The 26117-nt window shown below is 42.4% G+C and overlaps 1 protein-coding gene across 1 annotated transcript in view; it reads right to left on the bottom strand.

The window, feature by feature from the left end:
- Pura (Puratrophin-1-like) overlaps positions 1 to 26117 on the bottom strand; it is a 1144475-nt gene that overhangs the window by 180936 nt on the left and 937422 nt on the right. Inside the window, exons 7-9 of the mRNA XM_071587878.1 lie at positions 9392 to 9503; positions 6803 to 6898; positions 5596 to 5715 (exon numbers count right to left, since the gene is read on the bottom strand). Of these exons, the coding sequence (XP_071443979.1) occupies positions 5596 to 5715; positions 6803 to 6898; positions 9392 to 9503 (328 nt within the window). The remainder of the gene's footprint in view (positions 1 to 5595; positions 5716 to 6802; positions 6899 to 9391; positions 9504 to 26117) is intronic.

The raw sequence follows: 26117 nt of genomic DNA, 5'->3' as shown, positions 1-26117 counted from the left end.
TTATCTCTCACGAGGGAGGGAATGGGAGAGCTGGGGAGTTTCAGAAGAAGGTGCGCGCCTGGGACAGATCGTGAAGAGAGAATCTGGAGTGTGGGAGAAATCCGCAAGTGATCAACGGGAAAGGCGACGGAGACGGGAGTGACAATCATCCGAATATGCCTCGTAATGCCGGATGAGAGAAAGAGAGGGGGGAGGGGTTCTCGGACGGAGGCAGGAGAGGAGCGGAGTAATGGGAACGTCACAAAGACATCGAGGGAAATGGGACACTTTGTCGAACTCCGGGGTGGCTCTTGACGTTCAGTCGGCCACCTGATTGGGGTCACCATCGAGTTTAATTTTCTACGGGTGTGAGATTGAACCATGAGAGCGATAGGAGATAAGAGCCGATAGAAGCACGATTAAGGGAGAAGCCAATGGGGCACGCTGCTAAGAAAATCAAAATAAACGAGCACACTAAGCATAACAGTTTACTGAAGAATATAATCCGGAAAATAATGAACCACAGAGTCAACAATATCAAAGGCCAAGGATGAATTAGGAAAATGAAAGACAGCATCGTATGGGACTATGAGGGAGTTAAAAGATTGGTGGAGAAATTGATGGGTTGGTCTAATAAATTCCAATCAAAGGATCCACGATGATTATGATGGTACCATTAAATCCTTTAAATATCAATTGTCTAAGATAGGACGTAACTCATCTCATAAAATATAGTATTACGAATTTCCATACTTACTTAAAGGAAACCCTTTCAGTTCTGGAAACGGATGCTTGGATCAAAATATGAATGGAATACCGGAGCAGGGAAGGAATGTTATAAAATAATTAGGACCATGTTTAATTGTTTCTTAGGCATATTAAAAGGAGCCTCTGCAAAGATCATTCAATTCACATTTAACTTTCACTAACTAGAAAAAAATATGACCAAAAGAAAGGATGGCTTAATATTTAACGGTTTTTCATACTTAACAAAAATCCATCAAAATGACAATTGGAATGCGCTAAAAATTTACCCCCTCGGAAAATTTCGAGTTCATATTAAGCTACGGATTTACATCCCTCCCAGTGGGTATGATGCGGTTAGGTACCTTACAGGCCAGCTCAAGTTTTTAACACCGATGATTTCACATGCAGCCAGATAAACGCAAACAAGTTGATTTTCTATGTGCCCAACCTACTGAAAAATCTCAGGAAATTAAGAGAATTCATGGGTAAAGAAACTATCACCCTCGCGTGATTTTCACCCCCTGCATAACTCGGTACCAGATGTTTGCCCGCACGCCTTACCCTATCGAACTCACCATCTGGTTGAACACAGCGCTATGGCTCTTAAGCGACGGACCCATTGCGAAGTAACAGGAAGATGTGTATATGTTCCTACTCGCCCTAGATAGGGGCGTGAAAAGGTGGAAGGCAGAGGCGTGAGGAGGAAGTGATCGGTGGGAGGGAAAAATAGTCCCGAAGAAGGGGGGTTAAAAGGGTGTGCACCCCCGGCGTGTGAACGGGAATCCGTTCCTCTTCCACACCCTCCTCGACTCTTCCCTCGTGATCTGCATTAATAGTGACCGGAAAATCTCGGCCGCTCGGTCGGACAAGCGTGGCGAGGAAAAGCGAGTGCGGTGGGAAGGGAGGGAGGGTGGAGTCTCGGGGTAGGGTGCCGAGAAGGTGGTGAACGAGAAGAGGGAGTGAATGGGAGGGGGGTGGGAGGGTTAACTACTCCTTCCGTGATCTTCCCGCGGTCGCCTCCGACGTCGATGCCAACTACTGCATTGGATGAGCCGCACGGGTCGAGGGAGAGAGGCATCTGCCGCCGAACTCCTCCCCACTCCCTGACGACCTCGACGAGCGGAAAAGTAGCTTAGCAATCACGACCCTCCCGTTTACACCCCGACCCCTCTCAAAGTCTGCAGTTGATTCCGCTCGTTGAACGCTGGTAGAGGGATCGACTATTATGAGATGTTCCCGATGTTCCACCTTCATATTCGGTCGCGAGGATCTAGTTCTCGTGAACGTTTGATTCGAATCTGATCTGCTCAACGGGTGGCGTAATTTTTATCAATGATGCTCCACCGTTAACTGCGAAGTTTCCTCGAACGTGGTAGGTGGAGTTTGAGCGAGCGATTGTAATTACAAGTATTGTATGCACAAGTACATACAATACTTGTTTGTTTTGAGAATCGGTAGAGTTGAAGATCAATAACATATCAATAGAATGTGTCCGTATCATTACTACAAATGATGAAACCATAAACAAATTTATCTCATACTGAGCGTGTTGACATTAAATACGTCCTCAAGTTACATGCATGTTATAAATTTGCATTATATCGTCTTAAAAAATAAAGCAGTACCTAATTACCAATATGGCAAAATTATTCGTTAAACTAACGTTCGTCGTCCATATTAAGCATTAAAAATGGGCTAGACAGATATTAGTACATCAGCCTACAGTAAAAGAATATTTAAACGCGCCTTATAATAATACAAACAGAAATAATTGGGATTTTTTGCTGACCGTTTGAAAATGGAACTGAAATTCTCTTTTGGAAACAATTGACAAATTTTCGGATGCTCCGCGGAAATTGATTGGAGCATTTCTTCTCACAGGGTTGAAGAACACTACTTTCGACATGTGAAATTGGAATTTTGCGAACAGTAAAATAGAGGGTGACGTTTGCATGAACAGTTACCATACTTTGGGCTTGTTATTTGGCGCCCAACCGCACTACTTCCTGCGCTGTTGTGGGCACCGACGATCATGAAACGAACTTCAATTCCAGGCAGCGAGGCGAAGCGAGGCCTTCCCTTTTGTTATCAGCGTCCGGCCCTTAATGGAAACGTAAGTCCGCCTAGTCGATCGATCACCGTTCGAAGGTGGAGCGGCCGTTTGGGAAGGTGGGTGGGAAAGGGAGTGAGAGCAGTGGGAGGACGGAGGAAGGGGATGAGGGGGCGCGGTGAGGTCAGATGTCGTCGGGCGTGGGTGTGAGCGAAAGGGAGTGAGGAGGTTAAGTAGAGAAATCCGATCCGTCGCCGCACACGCTCGCCGCTCGGCGGTCGTGACCCGCTCTTCACGAGAGGGAGCGCCGCCGCGTGTGTGGGTGGCGTGGGAATGGGAGGAAGCGGTCGGAAAGCCGGGGGTTCGCCCCGGTCGGAAAGGAGGAGAAGAAGATAAAAAAAAAGGAGCACGGCCGTGTCCCCAGCACCGCCCCCGGGACCGCGAGGGCGGCGGGCCCGGCCGTCGATGCACACACACACACCGCACCCAAGCCGCGTAGAGGTGTCCACGACCAGGCGGGAAGGAACGGATCGACCGCGGCGATGTTCGGGGACCCCGTGGGCATTATCGTGTTCGCGCGATTTTAACGATCGGTAAAACCCCATCCACTGCGATAATGAGGAGTGGGGCCATTCGGAGAGGGAAGCGGGGGGTCTGGGGAACATGTGGCGGATGGATTTGATTCCACCAGCTTCCCCCCTTCCCCCCCGAGATCCCCACGTACACAACGCTTCCATTTCCGTATTCTCTTAGTAAGCGGACTGGAAACATTTGAAGCCGACAACTGTACGAGTACGGCCGATTTTTTGCCCTGGCTGAACCTAACCTAATGAATATAGGGCTGTAGAAAGAATGCTTACGATTTGGCGGTGATTTTTTTGGGTTTTTAATTTCCACTCGATGTGAGAAATATCGTGGTGAAAAAAGTCTATTTGGAGGACGCCATCCGTTTCAGCGTGGTGATGTACTACGATGTCATATTGACGTTTTCAATGAGGCTAGGTGGAGATTTAAATTGACGTTCCGTAAAAATGTCTCCGCATTACTCGGCACCAAGCAAATGCGACATGTTATAACGTTAGTGTGACGCGCGCATGAAAAAAGATCTTATCCATTAACGTTGCCAGTTTTATAAATCGCTAGGCGACGCTGACATTCGAACATCACACAATCCTCACCGCAAAAGGTCTCTTACTTGCTTGTCGGAACTGGAGTGCTTTGGTTTACCATATTGATTCAATTTCTTCGCGAGAACCCTTCAAAAATACTTCTCGTATTTTCGCTAGACCTTAGTACTTGGTAATTCCAGTCGATAAAACTACGATCGCCGACAACAGAAATAGACGAGATAAATATATAGAATTCATAATTTACTCTATGAATTGAATTCTCGAGTCACAAATAATAGATTTCCATAGTTAGTTTCTTGTCAATTAAAACTACAAATGAGGGGACGTAATAAACACTGTGGTAATGTTCTCGGTTTGGAAATAAAAAGAAGCGGAAAATCTCCAACTAATAATATGGTTAAAGAATATTTTAAGGTCACCACCTTGATATATTAATTTAAGTACTATCTTCAAGCAAGACTTTTTTCTCTTATTATATCCATTTTAACATTTCTGTCAATTCAAGTCTTTCTCGTGGTTATGTTTAATATGCCTCCACCTCTTTGCATTCCTTACATGAAAACTAGTGAGATATCTGAAACTCCAATTCTGGTAGTCATCGATTTCAATAATTCAAATGATGTAAAAGTCAACTTTTATACAAACTTAATTCACCTTTTAATGAAAATATAATGGTAAAGCCATACGATTTATTGAATCACGTATATTGCCGACCTTACCACCCTACGGGTTGTGTGTAACTATGCAATATAACAGGTCGATAATATTATTTTCCTCATATACACAACATTATGAAACAAATAAATTAAGAAAGCGGTTCAGTTGATTCTGACGCGAATGCCATTCTAAAGGTTTGCTCTCTTCCCCAAGGAGAAACTTCACATTGATCGATTTCATTTAACAGGTTTTGATTAGCTTGAGCTTTCTGCAATTAGTTTCCACGATTAAGAAATTGTCGGGCAATTGAGGAAGAAACGCGTTTTTAGACGAATACTCAATACTCATATAATAACAATGGTTCATATCATAACTACGACTAAATTTTATTCTAATACTGAAACTAAAGAATAAGAAAATACAATGGCAGATTGCAAAACTGGATTAATTTTATTCATTTAAGATACAGCAAATGTGGGTCAAATCGCGTCTGTCTTTTCGGGTTTTCATGCAGGTTAAGCCACATTCATTACTTAAATAAATATGCAAAATGATTGCAATAATTTAGGGCTAACTTCCCAGAGTGTTAATAATGGTCAATTATGCCGAATGATTTCACATACGGACTCACTGATAAGTTGAAGAAAATTACCCAGCGATCTTCGTAACATAAATTATTCTCAGAATCGAGTGAAGTTAATTTCACCTTTGACCCAAAGATACTGTAGGTAGAACAAAACAATTCATGTGGACGGTAATCAATTCATGTGAGATAACTAAGCGAGGGTTAAATATACGAAAATAATAAAATTAACGTTCTCGAGTTATTTATGTACGAGTTTTGACTCAAGTTACAAACATACGATGAAATTGGTAAACGACTGCTATATCCTAGACCGAAAACTTATTGGTTGGCAGATTCTGTTTACATTCTCGTGAAAAATGAACCTCCTCCTACGGTTGAAGGGAAATATTCAAGGCGAGAAACGACAATGGCAATAATTTTCGAGGTTAAGCGGTGATAATTCTCACCTTCTGGAACTCCACCCATTCCGTCTGGTCGAACTGCGGCGCCTTCCCTCCGCAAGCGGCCGGCAAATGATCTTCGGACGCGTACCTCCGGATGGACATTCCATCGCTCAAAATTCGATGCTGGAGAAGGAAAGAAATCAAAACAGTTAAAATCGATGCTGAGTACTCGAGTGGGTATTATTGGGACAGATATATCGCCCCTTTTAATGGAATGCGCGATTTAAGAATGAACAAAAATCTCAAAAATTTGGTTCAAAGACAGATTTTGACAAGTGTCAAGTCGATGACCAATTCAAATTAATACGAGAGTATTCTTGGTAGTTTAGGCAAGATGATAGCCTTGGGTTGGAGGTAATTGAGAATAAGAGTGTGAAAAAAATTAAATAAACGAAGAAAAAAGAAAACCTACGGAAAAGTAATAGTTGAGGTTGTTGGAAGAAATTCAGGGGCCGTGGAAACAGGTTATATTGAGACGGAATGGACTGTTGAAAACTGTGATAGAGGAGAGAATACTAGGTAAGCACGGTGGAAGTAATTATACGGTATTAAGTATTTTGTATTTCAAGCATTTTGGGTATAAGTAGAAAGATCTAGTGGTAGAAAGTTGCGGGGTTAAAGATAATTTAATAGGATATCCGGTTAAGTATATTTTTATAAAATTGAAATGACATATATTATAACACAAAGAAATATATTTGAAATGAATACTCAAAATCACGTAAGGCCTCTGAACATCGTATTATAAAAGTTACGGACGTGTAAATGCAGCATTTAGAACAAAATAAACAATTCATTATTTTAGAAAAGTCTAAACTTGAGGAAGTAAAGATGAATTCCCCGTTGAAGAAAGACGCATTGTCCCAAACATTCGGCTAGTGTTTCAAATTATTCAATTGCCGTTATCGTGATAAACACAAGTTAAATCGTAATTATAAAACTTAAGCCGGGATTTTGATGAGTGATAGTTAAATGGTGATGGACAGAAGTTTGACTAAATGAAAAAAAATTTAATTGAACGAGTAAAAATATTTCTTTTCCAAGAAGAAAACGGTTTGGTAGCTAAAAGTAAAACCTGTCCATCTCAGTAACAGCAGTTTTTAAATTTACAACACCAGCTAACGCACTCGCGTCACACCCTCCAAGGCCGCTCAAGTATTCAAAATGATGGAAATTGCACTCCACCATGCAGAGACAGTGAACGACTCACCTGCACCTCACTGACCGGGAAAGGCCTGTTAAGTCTCCCGACGGCCTCCTTCCGAGGCACCCACACCAAAACGCACCCGATCCTCATGGAATGCGCCTGCAAAGAGAGAGAGAGAGAAATGAATATTGGGATAAGTCGAGTGCACCAGGCTCCCGTTTTGGCTGCCGATCCGACGAGCGCTGGCGAACGTGAATGATAGGGATGATTAGGTAGGGTATTAACATCGCCCGGAGACTTCGATGGGCGGCGGCGGTGGCGGCAGAAGAGCTGGATCTCCACTCCCCATCACGAATTCCCGTTACAGGATGAATTTTTACGACAGGTCACGGGGAATATAAAAAGGATCCAATGAGGTTATCGGGACATAAGTACTCTTAGGCGCCACGAGTAAATCCACCGTTGCGGTAGCCGGTGCACTCGATGCACCGGGTAGAGGAAGGGAGATAAGCGGAGTATGATGAACGGTAGCCGTAGGTCTCCCGAGGCGGTGGGGGCAACACTCGTATGAATGCGCACGGAGAAATTCAAAAGAGGCGAATGGGCGAGGGGTGGCCATGCATTCCCGCCGCACGGAACAAATGGTAGTGTTCATTGGGGGGGGGGGGGGTTGGTTGGTTCGTGTTCCCGCTGCCAGTTTATAATTCCCTGGGGATGCTCTGCACCTTTATTGTCTCCGTATAAACTTGCAACCGTGGGAGCGATCGCCCTTGGTGATTTAATTGGTCTCGAGTGTAGGGAAACACTCCACGGGAGAAATGGATATTGGAACGCTTTTACTATTCAGATGAAGGATGACTCATTCGTTGAATGATGTGACTTTTTCAAATTTTGGATGATTTGATTTTGAAATTGAATATCCCCCTGAGAAACGAGGAAGCTCAAAAAGTCTTCAGCGAAATATTTTCTCCGTCCGTTTCATTATTCATACGCATTCCCATGCGTTCATTAGTGAAATATTATGTTTTGTCGTGATTTCCCCACTCTAGGAAACTATCACTTTATCGGGCGACGGACACTTTCGGGAGGGTGAACTATTTTTTACACAAAACCCGAGGGCAACTCCGAAACGAGATGACAAATTGCCTACCCGCACATACCCGCGCCCACTGTGGGCAGATGAAATGATAAACGACGCCTAAAAAATGATTGCTCTTGTTCGTCGTCCGTTTACATTTTAAGGGGGCGGATCAGGGGGTTATCGTCGCAGCCTCATCTCTTCCGACCTCTCCCAGGGAAACCCACTCCATTGTGCCTTGAGATATTTTAATGGAGAGGATGGGGGAATCCGTTCAATCCACCACTAATGTGAACTCATGTCGCCAATTCTCTGTTAGCTGGCGGAGCGGGTTTGAGAGCCGAGAGAGAGAGAGGTCAACCGGTGAGGTCACCTTATAAGGGAGGCATAGAGAGCGAAAGGTGTGGTCAATGGAGGAAATGGCAGCGATGGAAGACTGTAATAACAGGAGGTCCTCATGAGATGCTTCCGATGATTATTCCTAGTGGTTACAAGGAGTTCCTGGAATGATGCGACAGAATGAAATCTTGTGATTGAAGTTAAAACACACGCCGTGCATCATTTTCATTGGGAAAGATCACCAAACATGCATTCGAATACTGTGTCGATTAGTGAGGGAAATGAGTAATCTCTGGAAATCACTTGCGTGAAGGGGACGAAATTTTTTCCCAGTTACATTCGTTGTATCCCTGTAACATCTAAGATGCCAAGATTTGACTGGGACCGCGCCAAGGTAAATCCCAGGATCGCGACCTTGGTTGGACGAAGAATAAGGATCCATCAGAACCAGTTCCTCACTGAGAAAGGATTTCCACATTCCAAAGCGATTGGACACATCAATCAAACAGATATTTACGAAGGTGGCAGGTATCTGGCAGATGATTTTAGTTCAATTTTGCATTAAGAGCGCCCCGTTGCATAATAAATATAATTTACCGATATTCATTCACACATAACGGGAACAGTGAGAAAAGATAAGAGGAAAATTTAACAAGCAACATGACTTAGAGACGGGCAAAACTTATTTCAACCACGAAAATAATTAAAACAAGGATTAAATGATGGAGGGAACAAAGCACCTTGCCACGAAGGAGGAAGTAATCATTCAGGAGACCAACGGAATGGAATAAAAAGCACGAGCGAGTGGAGGAACGCTGAGACGCGTACGTGCGAGGCGTATTCTTTATTTTATTTTTCGGCCACATAAATCTCCCTGCTAATTGGTCAAGGCGTTCCTAGGCTGTTATGATATTTCGACCCCTCCCGGAACTGCCACGACACCTCGCCGTTCATCTCCAGGGACGCGGCCACCACCCTCTCCCTCCAACACACGCCGCCGCCTCCGCCAAGTCCCAACCACCGCCGCGCCTACCGACGACGTCTCATTCAGAGACGCGACCATTCCTTCCTCCTTTCCTCCTCCTACTCTCCCCCAGCCTCATCTCTCAGGTCGAAGAGAAACCTTCTCGTTCCACCCCTCTCCTCTCCCCCACCTATTTCGTACCCCTTCCCGCCCCTTTCCTTCCTTCTAGACACAGTCCAAGACAACGCCCCCTTCATCCATTTATGCTCACCTTTACGACTGCGAGGGCTTGATCGAGGACCTCGAGGGCGGAGCTGTTGGACGGCGGCTCGGACGATGAGAAGAGCACCAGGACTGTAAAACCTTCTCGGGCGCGCTCAGCTCTGTAAGAGGAGAAAAAAGAGAAACGGATTGCGTCAACTTGTGCTTAATGATACACCTTTCCCCCGTGTAATGACACGTTTCAAAATGGCAATGGGGTGGTGGAGGGACATCGTTCGGGTACGAGGGGGATTTGCAGATCATGCATCTGGTAGTGGTTGTAAGCATACGATATACAATGGAAGGTATTACATGCATAATTTTGCTAGCTCTAGGGGGACATTATTACGAGGAATTAACGACGGTGTGGGAGGGTTTTAATGGAGGGGAACGGTAATCTGGATTAGGGAGAGCTGGATTATTGTAGATATGGGGAGACGTTACGTAATGTAAAGACAAGAGTCAAATGACTGATGAATGCGAAATGCTTCATATTTATTCATGCAATACACTATCAAAAACATAGAGTGACTTTTACTTTGCATTTTTGTGAACAAGACATAGAATCAAAATCACCCAGGCCTTAAATAGCGGAGGAAAATCCACCTGGGCGGGAGTTGGACCCGTGACTTCTTAATTAGCAGTCGAGTTATTTACTCCGCTGCCATCGTCGGGACTGGAAATTTTTCTTTTGTTAATACACTTCTTCTAATATTTATGATAAATAAAAATCCTATAGCGCTCTAATAGCTCGTCATATCTACTAAAGCTATAGGGAATTCGGGACTATATTAGAGTTGTGATATCTCTGTAAGAGGTATTGCCATTGCCAATCCCTTGATTCAATTTCTTTGGCATCATCTGTGACACAAATTTTAAAGCTCTTCCTAGCATATAGCCTCAAATATGTCCAACATTTCCTGCAATCCACTTTTTTTATTCTGCATAATATTTATCTTTCGGACTACACTATATTTCTGATGCCGTCGGCATGCAGATGGGTTAAAAATATATAGTATTCTAGAAGTGGTTAGTCATCATCCTTATAATACAATAAATTATACCTGACAGAAACATACTGATACTATTTTACTGGGTTACTTCTGGTTTTTTGGGAAATGATGCAAAGCCGAGCCTTCCTCAAAATAAGTTCTTCTGATTAAATTTCACGGAGGAACTAGCTATAAAATCAAACGAAACCCAGTTATACTAAGATTATGTATCCACACGTCAAAGCAATTACTACTAAGTAAATAGATTCTGTGAACAATTACGTACTCTGTTGAATTCATATAATGCATTCCCACCAATTTAAATATGGATGGTTACTTTGCAGAGAGGCTGACTGAACGGCGATATTTAATTTGGTTATATGTTAGGGCATACATAACCTTAAATAACATAAATATCTGCAATAAATGATTCATTATATTAATTTAAAATCGGTGAGATAATCACGTCATAAAACTTGTTTACCCTCACTCTTTTAGATTTTCGAAAGTAATCTATGCTGAGTTTATGTTATTCAGAGGCCACCTTCAATGTGACTTTGTGAGGTTTGATTAACTGACTGGGGATTAGAATAATAGCTGTTATTTCATATAATGTTTTCTTTACTCAGAATAAATTTCTGAGGGACAAATTATTAAAATCTGCCAACGAAATGCTAAAGAGGCATTGAAGCGTACGCACATAAAAATATATTAAAACCATATCTTCATATTAAGATAGCACTGATATACTTAGGAATACAAGAGAGAATAATAATCAAGTGAAGGTGATGTCGTAGCTTAGTGAGCGTCGGATCACTGAAAAGATGTTCCCGGGTCCAAATTCAACGGAGGCCTCTGCAAACTGTTCAACTCTACCCAAGATTGGATACTTTCCTGGGCAATGTCAGTTAATTACAAATTAATACCTTCTGGTGAAACTAAAATGTCTCAAAAAAGAAATCGGTGCCATACCCCCACCTATCCAAGTAACCTTCGAAATAATGAGCACCATAATTTTTAAGTTTATTGAGACCAATCGAACAGCTATATATTATGGGAACACTTTACCCAGAAGAATTAACAAAAAGTGTGTTTTTAGGCGATTTGATTCGAAATAAGCGTTTTTTAAATAGACCTTAAAATAATGAGCGCCTTTCTACTCTAATGGCAAAGATTAAAATTTAATGAAACCATCATAAAAGATTTTGAGAAAACAGTTAAAAAGTCATTTCTTGAGCATCAAAGTCACGATCCCTCACGTGTAAAAAAAAAGAAACTTCGTGTGTAACATACAAAAATAAATACACCTAGCCTGCGCGCGTGAATGACAATGATAACATGCTCCATTTTCTACTAATTTTACCGTGATTTTTTCCATCAAAAGTCCTGCAGATGCGTGCATAATGACGCGCAGTAAATTTTCCTCAAAAAAAAAACCATTCTCCCGAACGGGAAGTCGTTAAAAAAACCAATATTCTATCCTTATAAAAATGAAGAATACGTTTATTCCATTAAATCTCAGGTTATGGCGTGATGAACACGAAAAAGAGGAAGAAAGACAACCCGCGGCACCTTTCAACGTGGAGTTTTGTTTCTGTTTACATCCCTACCCCCGCCTTCCCCCTCCCTTATGTCCCCGAAAATTCGCAACGCGCGTGATTCGTCGGGCGCACGACAAAAAAAAATACCCAAATTATCCCGCGCACGACGCCAAGGAGGATTTCCACCCACACCGCTAAAGGGAAGGAAATAAAAACCGCGAGGGAGCTACTCGAGTGTAAATCAGCGTGCGGGGAAGGAGGTCAGGATTATTCGAAACAAAAAGCTTTCTAGACGAGGAGGACGGGGGAGAGAGGGATGCGAGGCGAGGGAGCAGGGGATGACTTGTCATTCTTGATCTTATCTCGCCGCCTACTCCTCCTCCTTCGCGGCCTTTGATACAAGTTTCTGCTCGTGAAGGGAGACGTAGCCGAGAAACCAACAACCGGGGTGCATGCGGTTTTAAGCCTTGAAATCCCATTTAAACTAGAGTAAGAGCGCTGTTGAGCGGGGGTTTAATAGGGTTTTTACCGCAGATCTGAGAGCGATCTGGACGAATTTCATCTCTGATCTACGCCATCGGGTTTCTCATTAAAGTGGCATGAGTATTGTAATTTTCAGATGGCGATCGGGGGGCGTCGTAGAAAATTAACTCCCGACTCGGCAAGCGGACTCTGCGCATCTACGTCGCCGACTACTTATCTACCATGAGACAGGTATACTACCTCCAGGAAAATGAAAAGAAAGAAAAAAAGCACTTTTTGCAACTTGCATCGCATACAAAGAAAGTAGCATTTTACACCTGAGAAAACGAATGGTGCGTGGATTCGGGCGAGATTCGACCTAATAAAAGACTGGTTTCCCTGCACGGCGTTTTCTGCTTTAAGAGCTTTCCATTAGGTTCTCACGTGAAGCCAGTGCTTTCTTCATAAATCTTGATTTAATCGTTTAAATCTGTAATCACATGGCGAGTAAGACCATCTCTATTAAATGTAGATACTATAATCACTTGGTTTATACTCGAAAATGGTAGTCGGGTGAAATTCGCCGAATGATCCCATGTAACTTGAAAGGGCATACAGGAATAGGACGAAACTTCCTTTCTCATTGCTCGCTCTTAGTTCTCAAAAGCCGTCGAAAAACTTCAAGTCTAGGGCCAGTTGGAACTATATTGAACGATAATTTGTTATCTTTTGCCGATCGAGAAAGTCTAAAATGACTGAAAATTATCACTTCACTTGCTCAAAACCTTTGCAGTATTTGATTTCCATAAAAATTTTAAAGAAAAATAAGCATAGAATTTTTAAACTCCCTAAAAATGTTTTAAAGCAATACTATTATATCCATTCTTTCATTCATACCTCTGCCCGCGCACGAAATTAAACCCATCATTTGTAAGTTAGCTTTTCGATTGCGAATGCACCTACTAATACGATGGTCGCGGGTTCAGGCATAAATGCTGTTTTCACCATGGTGGCTCTGCTTAGGGGACATCTGAACGCAGTTTAAGACTCATTGACATCCCGCGTAAAAAAATAGACCAACTCCGCAAAAAAAGATTAAAAATACCATAAGTAAATCGAATCTCAACTTTAAATACTCTTATGCAGACAAAGTACCATATATAATATAGTTAATGAGGGTCAAGAGAGCTTCTGATTCTAGACATTTTTATTAAATGGAGAAAATGATTGGTCATCGGTCATGGGTACCGCGGATCGGTAATGGGGTATGAAAACGTCTGACACCCCTGTAACTCAGCGGCTCGTAGGATATCCACGCTAAATCCCGTGGAACTCTGCGGGGAAGCGAGAAAGGGGCTGTAAATGTCAATTTGCCTTTATTATGTATTCGCGGATTAATAATGATGCATTCTTAATCTGGCTTGCTTGGAATGATGTAATGTTTTGGGAACTTCAGATTTAAAATTAAAAAGGTCATCAATATAGATATAACAATCAAGGAAACGTCTGGCAATACAGGAACACGCCAATCGGTAAACTATATTCATACATTTCAGTATTACATGGAGAAATACGCCTAGAAAATCTAAATATGTGTTATTCCAACCCATATGTACTGGGACACTTTGGTTGAAAATTGCCTGGAGAGAACCTAACGTTAAACATAGCTACAACATAATTAAATTGATGCAACAATTTCAGAGCGTAAAAATCATTCGCCTTGACTGGGACTCGAACCCAGATCCCTCAATATCCGGTCGAGTGCTTTAGCCACTTAAGCTACCGAGGCGTCCTCTTAAACTCTGAAATTTTGGGGCTTTTAAAGGAACTAGATGTTATGACGAAATACCGTACATACAATGTCACATGCATTCGTAGTCGTGCGCGAGGCGCCGAGTTTCGAAGCCGAGCGCTGAAAATTTCAGAGTTTAAGAGGACGCCTCGGTAGCTTAAGTGGCTAAAGCACTCGACCGGATATTGAGGGATCTGGGTTCGAGTCCCAGTCAAGGCGAATGATTTTTACGCTCTGAAATTGTTGCATTGAAATGCACACTAGCGGATGACTCCGTTAAAAGTTACTGTTGCGGCATCTCCCGCAGTTTCTTTGGAATTTGTCAAAGGGAAAACACCATAAGTGTTTAAAGTTGGCTTTAACCTCGTGGACAGTGGCGCCTCGCGCACGACTACGAATGCATGTGACATTGTATGTACGGTATTTCGTCATAACATCTAGTTCCTTTAAAAGCCCCAAAATTTCAGAGTTTAAGAGGACGCCTCGGTAGCTTAAGTGGCTAAAGCACTCGACCGGATATTGAGGGATCTGGGTTCGAGTCCCAGTCAAGGCGAATGATTTTTACGCTCTGAAATTGTTGCATTGAAATGCACACTAGCGGATGACTCCGTTAAAAGTTACTGTTGCGGCATCTCCCGCAGTTTCTTTGGAATTTGTCAAAGGGAAAACACCATACGTGTTTAAAGTTGGCTTTAACCTCGTGGACAGTGGCGCCTCGCGCACGACTACGAATGCATGTGACATTGTATGTACGGTATTTCGTCATAACATCTAGTTCCTTTAAAAGCCCCAAAATTTCAGAGTTTAAGAGGACGCCTCGGTAGCTTAAGTGGCTAAAGCACTCGACCGGATATTGAGGGATCTGGGTTCGAGTCCCAGTCAAGGCGAATGATTTTTACGCTCTGAAATTGTTGCATTGAAATGCACACTAGCGGATGACTCCGTTAGAAGTTACTGTTGCGGCATCTCCCGCAGTTTCTTTGGAATTAATTAAATTGAGTCAAAAAGCTTTGAAATGGGAGCATGTGATGGCATAAAGAGATTTTACGTTCACGTCTCAATGTGTTCCAGTAGGGCACGGCACGTTAGTTTGCCTTGGATATTAAAGTAGTTTTCGGCCTATTAATTTTTCCAATCGACAACTAGTATATTTACCGCTGAAGGTATTTAATAATTCATTTATGTCGTTAAATGACGTATACATGGTTATTAACTCTTCTCACAAACGAAGTTACAATAGATTGAGTGGTAGTGAAGGAACTAATGCAATTCTGTGGCCGTCAAGAGAGGATGTCACGTGGTATGAGAAGTTTGGAACACATTGCTTGTCAGCATCGAAAAATCAAAATTTTTCATATAATTATATAGCAATTAATTCATACATATATTATACATATTATTTATAAATTATTTTTGATGAATGATTATAGGTACACGGTAGTTGAATTTCAGCTTAAAATGGACTGGAATCTCTTTTGGCAGAGTCGGTTTCAATTTGTTTCCAAATGAGTGAAAAACTAAGCTCCTCCGAAAGGAGGCTTCTCAGCTCCTAACATGAGAAATATTGCACAACGACGATATTTCGATGGATACCTTCCATCTTCTTCCTTAGGCGTTCAAGATAGATGTGACAAAATGAGAAAATACTCTGTCAAAACGTAAGAAGACGAGGATCGTAACATTGTGGGAGGAGGACTCGAGAAGTTTTTTTCACTTTAATTCTCCCGGAAAACCTTTGCAATATGGCCGACGTCTGGATGATTACCGGCGGCCGATTGAAAACCGGACAACAAAGGCACCCGGAAGAGTTTTGTCTCCTTGATCAATTGGACATGAACAGGAATAAGTACGCCGTAAGGTGGAGGGGGTTGGAGGTGCTGGTGGATACAAATGAGGTCCATAACGCGCGGGTGAGGTGCCGGGACGAATAGGGAAATTCACACCCGAGATCTTGTCTGCCGCGATTCAAGATGAGGAGGCAGGGGCGAGACTCTCCTTATGGTTATCGAACGGAACCGATCGAGTCGCATTAGAATAAACACATCTCGCCAATGAAAGGGATATAAACATGAAAGCGCATCTCCTTATTTGTTCGGGGAACCTAATACCCCTCTCCCTTCCTTGTTCTATCCACCAAGGCTGCCCACCGCGAGCGAGAGAGAAAAACGCTCCACTCGCGCAACGGCGTTCATTTCGCGTTTCAACATCGCCGGGGCGGTCGAAAGCCGTTCCATTCGAGGCCCTTGAGGACTTGCATCCCATTCCTTTCGCGGGAGGAGGATAGGATATCTCCCCAAAATGAGGAACGATGAAAAATGAAAAGTTTTCGGAGCACAGGAAAAAATTCCGATGCACACTCCTGGATAAAAAGAGAAGCTGGCATCTACGAGAGGGAGAGAGAGAGAGAGGGAGGGGGCTCGAGCAGCTCGGGAAATAGCCAATCGCTCAAAGTCGCCCCTCAGATTGATACCCATTAAGTTTTGGAGAAAGGGCACCTCCTCCGAAAGCGGCTGTCTCTTTTTTATCCTACCAAAAGCCTTTACCCTGAGACGAAAGAGTTCCTATCTCCGAGAGGGAGAATAAATTATAAGTCCGAACACAGGGGCTAGCTTGACGCCCACAATCCACTATCCCACACGGATTTTAAATATTTTAATATATCCCGAGGCACCTACCTGCGTGGGAACACAAACACATCCACTTCAGTTTGTTCAACATGCTTGTTGTGCTTGAGCATATCTTCTCGGCCACACCAAAGTGCAACCGGAAATCCACGCGTTGACATGTACAAACCCAACGATGTAGGAAAATAGGACGTTAGGGTGAGGAGATTGATGGGATTGGAAAGTTTTGACGTAGTTTGGGAGGATATCATCGCGTATTACTTGAGACAATCGATAATGGATAAGTTTTTACTGACTAGCAATGCGGCGAAAGTAATTTGACCGACTGTCCCCCTTTGTGCTAAAGTTTTTAACGGCATGGACGGATAAGAAAACTAGTAGGATTTATAGAGGTGAGGAGTGAATGCTAAAAATGTTAAACCTATCTTCTAGTAGCCTCTTGTCTTGCATTATTTATGGCGCAATGTATGGAGCATGTAATTATTACCCCTTGAATAGTCTATAAGAAAGATGCAGCAAAATAGACGAAAAAGAATTGCGATTGAAAATGAAAAAATCAGGAAATGGTATCAGCACCCTGAGAGGAGTTACATTCAGATAAAAGTATGGAGGACACAAACTTCCCCAATAATAATTCTCCGAAGTAAATCGCTTCAAGAAACGATATACGGATACATTGATGCGGGAACAGAATAGGGAAAAAGAGGGAGGAAAGTAGGCAGAGCAAGTAATAATATTTTGTCCAACTCAACCATGTCATTTCATTTTCAAATAGCATGATTTGGTTGGATTATTTTTCATGAGTGCAGGATGGGGAGTATGTACTTTTTATTAGGAGCGGAAGAGTTGAAATTTTGAGGGATATTTACCGAAGTCCTTAAAATGAGAAGATATTTGACAAAGAATAAGAAACTAGAATCAGGGACGAGCCTGGCCGGAAGTAGAGAGAGAGGGGGGGTGGGGGATAGAACATCTCATCGTCTGACGAATACCTTGCTATCCTACGAGTATTACTGAGGAAAAAATATATGCAGTTTTGAAATAAAGACTCACCGCAAGCCACTCGATAGGTAAATTTAAGTTACCATAATGAAAATGCCACATTATGATAACGGGACTCCAAGAATGGGGGTTATTGTTACAATAATTTGAAATATAAATTTCAAGAAACAAGAAATCAAGCGGTGATCATAAATGAAATAATAATTCCGCGTTATCCGAAAGAAATGATTATTAAAGGAGTATTAGGATAAAAGTGCTGACACCTTTTGTATATCATTGATGCCAATCTGGCTTTACAAAAGATATTACATTTTGGATGAACACAAACTTATTGCGTTTTATCACATTTTATACCACGATTTGGTAATTGTTATCCAGTAAAACTCACTCAAATTTTATCAGGAGAAAAATTGGAAAAGTTTGGAGGAGAGAAATGAACATACATGTTTACTGGCACATTTGAGCATCTAGAGTGCAACAATATAGAATCAGACTACCGAAGCTTCATTAGTTCCGAGCAGGTTTTGATTCGAATAAGCTTTCAGGGAGCAGAGTTAATAAGCGAAAACAGTTAAGAGCACTCATTTAGGAAACTTCTAGGCACGAAATAGAGAAAATTACATTTTCCACGAGACGAGGAAAAACAGCAAACTCAGTCTTACTTTGAGCTGAGACTGAAAAAGAACCACGTAAAGTTGAAACGTCCTAGGAAGAAAAAAAGAACGAGAAGGCAACATGAGGGGGGAAAGGACGAGGGAGAGGTAGGGAGGATAAGAGAGTGGGAGACAGAGAGGGAAAAAGGGGCAGAGGGACCGGCTCCCCTTCCCAGCTAGCATGCTCGCGGGGGAGAAGTTGTATATACACCTCGGAAAGAGTTGTGGGCGCGCACGCTTTTGTGTGGCAAAGGGTGCGTGTGTGGAGTGGGCGGGAGGCAGAGAGATGGGGGGGAGGGGGCGCTGGAGGACGGAGGATGCAGGTGAAACTCCTGAGACAAGGATTAAGAGGTAAATAAGTAACAAGGAGAAATGGAGAGTGATTGCGCGGTGGTCTTGGGGCGCAAGAGTGGGGGGGGGGTGTAGTTAGAAGAGTGTGTATGTGTGAGAGAGGTGGGCGAAGGAGCTATGGAGAAGGGGAAGGTGAGTAAAAGCTCTGGCCGCCCGGAGAATATACGAGGTGGAGGGTTGGGGTGAGACTCCAAGGCGCCTTTACCTTTACAAGGGAGGGGGGAGGTGGGGATTTATTTGTTGATGAAAGAAAAAAGAATAATTGTGCGGATTCGAATGCGGTGCCACGAGATTTCATCGGGTGAGAGGCAGAGGGAGTGAATATGTGTTAGGTGCTATTAAATGCAAGGACGACCCTACATTATATTTCCAGAGTCATATTTAAGTTTACGATCCAAAGAGATTCCACGTCAACGGCAGGAGATATTAGGAAACGAACGCTGCAAAACACACATACGAGTATAAGTGCTATCAACTTTCCCACATTACTTGAAGAGAGAGAAGAAAAGGTAAATATTTCGTTGAGGTTACGTGCGACTGCTCGCAAGGCGACATTGCATATTACTTTCACATGTGGAAGTGTTTAGTAATGGATTCAGGGAATATTTTTTTCGGGACAAAATTAATTCAGATAATTCAATTGTTCGGCTGAGAAAAAGTCTAAGTGATGGAATACTCTTTCCAAGGAAAGTTTATTAAATTATTTTAATTAGGGTATTCTATGGTCTTTTAGCAAGCTAATATCTTTTATTGATGGACTACGTAATAAATTCGATGTTTAAATTATTTTCTCCAAGCCAAAATTAAATTGCTACGCTCTGGAGGCGTATTATGGTAATAAAAAAATTGGCTAATGATATGATATGATTGGCAAGGGCACACGCCCACACCCTGACTCTCGTCTACCAGAAACATTTAACATTATTAAAACTTCGATTTAAGCCCCGTAATTATTGTCATAAATTATCAATCCAATGATCGGTTTGTAACGGCTCTTCAGGCTATCCTATTCCCTGCCAATCTCTTAACTACTTCATAGTTTCTTGTGCTGACGTTTTCCATTACCTGCTTCTAAAGTCATTGAAACTCATTTAACTCTCCTCCTTAATTAATTTCCTTCATTATTTCTCCCTTGATCTCTCTTTCAGTGCAGGCGCATATTATTTCTCCAAGCACCGTGATGTTCCTTAAAAAAATTCACCTAACTTAAGGTAGCTAACTTTCTTTTGAATTGCAATCCGCTTTAAAAGACTTTATTCTCGGTATGTAGACATGTTGATTCCATAATTACCTTTGTATGTACGTCAGTTTTACCATCGCTTTTCTCTTCATCTACTCATGCGTTCGTCGCCAGCTCTAAAAACTTACAAAGGATCTTTTATTTTCGCGCATTTCTACACGAATAAGATAATAATGTCAATTTAGATAAAAAAAAGGGTCAGGTTAAATCTACTACTCAATGAACTAGGATAGAAAAACGCTGAGGAATTCTACAATCTCTTCTAATGAAAGTCCTTTAGTCCCCGGAAGACACGAAGTGTTTGAGAAACTCCTCTTGGCTTTTCAATTAAATTTGACGGTACGCAATTTTCCCATGTAAAATACAGTATAAGATTCAATTAACATTATCCTTGATAATCTGAAGTACAAAAGTTTGACCATATCCGTTGGATTTGATCGTAGCTGAATTTCTAACGAACAAGAGAAGACTACAAAATATATAAAGAGAAACGTCGAGGCCGCAAAATGGAAAATATATTTAACGCCTTCCTAACTGGAAATTCAATTAAAAATGAACAGATGCGTCTCATCATTACTTAGCCATCTTGAAGATGCTTCGTATTCGAGAAGATGGCATGGGGGAAAGAATGGCGTTTCGTGTCGCACGAAAGTAACGATCTCTGCGGATGGTTTATTGATTCCATGAGAACGGTTTTCGAGCGATCTGAATGGACAGGGATATCATAGGTACCGCCAGAACCAAATAGAAACTTCGGTTCCCGAAAAATAACAGCACGTTGAGTGGCAATAAAATCTTACAAAAGGGCGAAGGGTAAACATTTCGGGAACAGCGATTTTACTGCTTCTGGGAAGATGTGGTGCCGATTTTCAATCAAGAGGAAGTCGGCTCTCACCCAGCGGGAGACAGGCGAACAAGACGACCGCGGAAAACCAAAGATTAAAAAAAAAATGTTATCCAAGAAAATAGTGAGCGCGTGCTCATAAATATTCTAAGAGCGAAGATAAGTCCCCAAGGGCTACACGAAAGGACCGGAAACGAGACGAGGTTTCCAATGAATTGAGACAGAAAAAGATTTTATTCCACGACAATCTAATCCTTTCCAAAAACTCCGATGGTTACAGAGAGGGATTCGGTGAGAGATGGGGTTGGAGGGTGGAGAGTGAGAGGGAGGGAGAGGAGATTTTGAGTCAATGGCCCACGGATTGATCCTGGACCACTTCGCCATTTTCGCCAGATCCCTGATGTCTTTCGGGAACGGATTCACGTCCATAATTTTTCTTCCAGTTATTCAGTTTTACCCCTACCCTTGAATTGGCCGCATGTAAATTTCACCAGATCGTGACATTACGAAAGAGCTAAGGCGAACACTTATACCCAAGAATACCGAAGATTACTCGTATACGGAGAGGTCTGATGGATTTGCTCTCCCGGATATGCGAGCCCCTCGAAAGGTTCCTACCACTCGAATACGGATAGATGCGCTCTGGATAATGTACCGTTTAATTATATAATGGAGCGATAGAAGGGTTAGGAAAAGTCGAGTGGCTGAATAGAGGCTGAGTTGAAGACAGTATGCTCTGATAGCATGATAAGCACCCCTTTTGTGAGCATTGGGGTAACGTACCGAAAGGAAAGTTGATTTATCAGTGACTTAAGGTACTTACTCAAAATTATACTTCAAACAAATAATATTTCCTTGTTTCTGCGACTGCTCAGATTTTATTCACAAATGCACTGAAATCACACACATATACGAAATCTGACATTGTATCAGACAGATCAGATCACATATCGGTAGTAAGAAATGTATTTCCAACTTGGATCCATCCAATACACCTTATTAAATATACCGCCGTCTTCCTTCCAATGCTCATTTCGCCTTATCCACGTTGCATTTACACTTACTCTTACCTACAACTTCCATTCTATATGCAAATGATAATTATTTTTACATATTCCTGTTAAGTAATTGTTTTCTTCCCATTCGCCACGCACCCAATGTGGAATCGTTCTGTAGGAATGCTTAAAAATCGTTAAATAGATCAACCAAGCGAATTCCATGCTCTTCTCGGATTGTAACCATAGAAATACCATAAAAATGCAATATTCCTCATTCTTCGTAAGTCAGAGCAATCGTTTTTTAAATGCAACAATTATAGTGCTCTCTTCTTACAGCTCTCTCTCTCCTGTAAGTACGATTAAATAGCATAAAATAGAAATTAGACCCCTTTACAAATTCATTTATGCCATCCACCACCATTTGAGGCTGGATTGCCTTCTGAAGTATTACAATTTAACGTTTTCAGACGTCTTCAGGGGATCCAAATGAACAACAATAAATAACAAGCGAATGCCTATTCAGCAAATTAGGACACCAGTATCTGTCCAGACTTGTGAAGTGGAGCAGAAGGGATGCAGAGAAAAAGTGAATGATAATGGGCGAGGCGAGGAATAGCGGTACAAGCCTTAAATGCGAGGATTTTAGAATCGAATGGACTTGCATTGTTCCGTACCGGGCCACCACTCCGATAGCTATTATGCATGGATTTTTTGTCGAAGGAAAATTTGGAAAAAAAACTCGATGAGGAACATAAATAAATGGAAACATGGGACGTAGAGGGGATGGAGTGAATGAATAAAGATAACTTGGTAGATGAAAGCGAAGACAGTACAGTTGAAAGGATTTTGGGAGGAAATTAGATAGGAACAGGGAGAGGTAAAGAGAGAAATTCGTTGTTAAGAGTTTTCACCTGTCAATTGCAGGAACAAGAAAGGGAAGAGAAGGGAAGGAAGAAAACATTATTCTTCTCTGTTCGTCGACCCTTCGACGATAGGAATGTCTTTAGAATTCCAGTGAAAGGAACACGCGATTATGCGCGTGTTTTCTAAAGCTCTCAGCGGGAGAGTGTTGAATTAGTGAAAACCCATTTTCATTCCTAAGAAATGAAAAGAGAAACAAATTTATGAGTGTTTTTCCGCGTCGTTCAATGATATTGTATTTTCCCAGCTTATTTTGAAAACCAATTTACCAACAGCATATACAAACAAGTGAAATACATATTAGCACGCATTACAAATTTTTAATTTAAAGAAAGTGCTTTGGAATTTCTTTTTATTATAGTTTATCACAAAGATCGCTTTCAATCATATGTACCGAATAAGACGATCATAGTTAGGGATACTTTTGTTGAAATCAGTCATGAAAAACAATCATGTAATCGCGAAACTCAAGTATAAATTTTGGAACTTAACAGTCTTTTCATTCAGCCAATATGAGAAACATCAACTGAGCAGTCATCAATTAATGAACTGACTGCATATTAATTACTGTTTGCGGACCACTTTTGTATTATTTGCCTGGATGTGACGGGCATGGAACAAATTCGATCATTTTACAGACTAGGTGCATTCAACCTTGTAGGGTCTCCTAATTTTTTTCCGACCAACTATTGACACCAGATAATTTAAAAAAATTCACTATTCACAACATTATTTCCTTATTGGCGTACTCATTTTCAACAACGTCGACGTCGTGATTCCATGGCCGTTGAGAACGCTTCTGAAGATGTACATTTTGCCCACTGGAAAAACCAGCATGGTCGTGGCCGAGGAGGCTTCTTAGGTTCGTAGTCGCTCAGCCTTCTTTGAACTGTCACGCACCAACGATCGCGCATTTTATGCATGTCTTACTCAATTGACGATGAATTTCGATGGGTGTTATACTACGCCAGTTGAGAAAACTGATAATCACGATGTTTTTGTACACTAAACGACGCCATTGCAGGAATTGGAAACACTTCTCACTCTAGCCATACAAACCCGAAGTACTGTGCGGTGCAGTCATCTATTTCTTAAATGGTTAAAGGTCTCCCGTATATTTTAAATGCAACCACATCATCCCTTCTACTGCTAAGTCCAGTGAATAAAATTGGGTGTCCTTAGAACTAGTACGCACCCAGTGGACAAATTGGGGAAACACTTATAATATTTCATCACATAATGCCCAAATTCATTCCTTCGTCCAGCTCATATTCTACCAACGCGACTTCCATTTCATTTCAAGAGGTTATACAGGATAAATAATTAAATCGACCTGACGCGCAAAAAAGTCCTGGAATCAATAATTCCTTATATTTTTTTGTGGAATTTAAGCAAGAAAATGTTCATAATTTGGAAGGGAAATGATTAACCCTATGTCATCTGCTGATGGTCTATTGTTACTCCTGTGTCCATTCTAAGTTTTATCGATGTGCGCCAGTCCCTGAAAACCGCTCCGCTTCCTCCTACTTGATTGATACGTACTACCACTTCGGCTTGCTGGGGGAAGGGTAACAAAGCCCTTGCGCTTTCCACACGCAAAATCGATAAAACTTGTTACCTTTTTCAGTGAGGTGATCTCTATTTGTTTCTGGCCTTAAGGAGAGAAAGTCGACATACTTTTTCAAATACGCAAGCCCAGCACTGTGCGTCCCCTCCAATCTCCTTGCGCCTCCCCGGAGTCGAATCCTAAGAATGCCGCCGAATAAATCTTACCCTCCGCCTCCTCCTCTCACTCACATCCCAATTTTCCCGCCGGACCTCCCTCCCGTACCACGCGCACTATCTCCAAGGAATCGTGAACGGCAGAAACTGCGACCGCCAGAGTTATAGAGCGCGCGGGAACAGGTTTCGCTAAACGCCTAATTAAAAAACCCTTTATTTAGTATTCGAACTGATTAGCCTCTCCGATTTATCAACCGGAATCCAACGGGCTGCGAAATCAATCCTTTCGAGGCTCGATTTTCTTCAATATCCGATAAAAGCGGACGAGGGGATCAGAGGAGTGAGTGGAGAGGTGGCGCTGAAAGATGGATGGAACGAATAACGCGGGCGTAATTTTCAATTGCCAACACACGGGAGAGCGGGGTGGGTAGGCGGAGAGAGAAAACAAGACCAATGGGCAAACTTATTAGCGGATGCCCTACAAAATAACAAACGATTAGACGCGTGCGTAACTATCTCTCTCTATCTCTCTCTTTCCTGGCGGGCGGACTACCCTCACGGATTCCACGGGTTACGTCCTTTTTATTTACAAAAGAATCTTCCCCTACTCCTGTCCTCCCGCGGACAAGATAACATCCAATCGGTTCATTTAACTTGATTTATCCTACAACTGGAGAAGTCCTTTGTTCTGAAAGACAGTGTCGAGAGTTGGAAGTTGGTCGGAGGCGGAGGAGGGAGAGCGAGGAAGGAGCGGAGCGAGATGGATGCATTGCTGCGGAGGCGGACAGTGGTGGAATGGGAAGGGGAGAGGGGGAAGGAGAAAAGGAAACGAACCCAGAGCGAGTGGGGGCAATTAATCGTGAATCATTGAGACATTACAAAAACGACGTGCACCTCCCTCCTCACTATCACCCGCCCGTGGACGGACGGTCGGTGGGGTCGGAGCAAGGAGAGCAGTGCGGTAGTTATTCGTCACTCGCGTGATGCGTCTTGGATTCGGTTCGCGAAGTGGGACAAGAGGAGGAACACGGAGAGAGAAAGAAAGAAGGTTGGGGGGGGGGAGGAGGAGAGAGGGACATGGACAGAAACCGGGGCTTCAAAAAGAGTCCACACCTCATATTTATCGCGTACCCGCAAAAAAAAAGTATCCCTACCAATTCGGACCTGCGCGAGTCAATTTTTCACGAGCGTAATTCTGTGGGAAATGATAACTTTCTTGTGACGTGGTAAGTGAAAATTGAAATGTGCACGCCCTTTTTTTTACCATCACTATGGTGATCCCACTCCACGTCCCCGAGATCTCGGAATCATCGAATCTTCATACAGTTTGGGAGACGTGCTGTGGTCCACGTAATAGCAGGCAACAGATAGATAGATATCGATATCCCCGCGATTAATGCTCTCCGATCATCGGCCCAAATTGAATTTGGAACAGTGTCCCGGAGCTGAGAGAAGAGTTTTGGACACCTCATTTTAAGGATGACTTATTTAAACCACTCTCGAGTTTGGAGGCTATCTACATAGCCTTAGGTAACTCCTAATGACTTATTTTTTGACCAGGACATGAAAGCCGGAATTCATGCATTAATACATA

Source organism: Hetaerina americana, unplaced genomic scaffold (genome assembly GCF_022747635.1).
Source record: "Hetaerina americana unplaced genomic scaffold, ioHetAmer1.1.p SCAF_3, whole genome shotgun sequence".
In the NCBI taxonomy this organism is placed as follows: Eukaryota; Metazoa; Arthropoda; class Insecta; order Odonata; family Calopterygidae; genus Hetaerina; species Hetaerina americana.
This window is presented reverse-complemented; position numbering and strand designations above follow the sequence as displayed.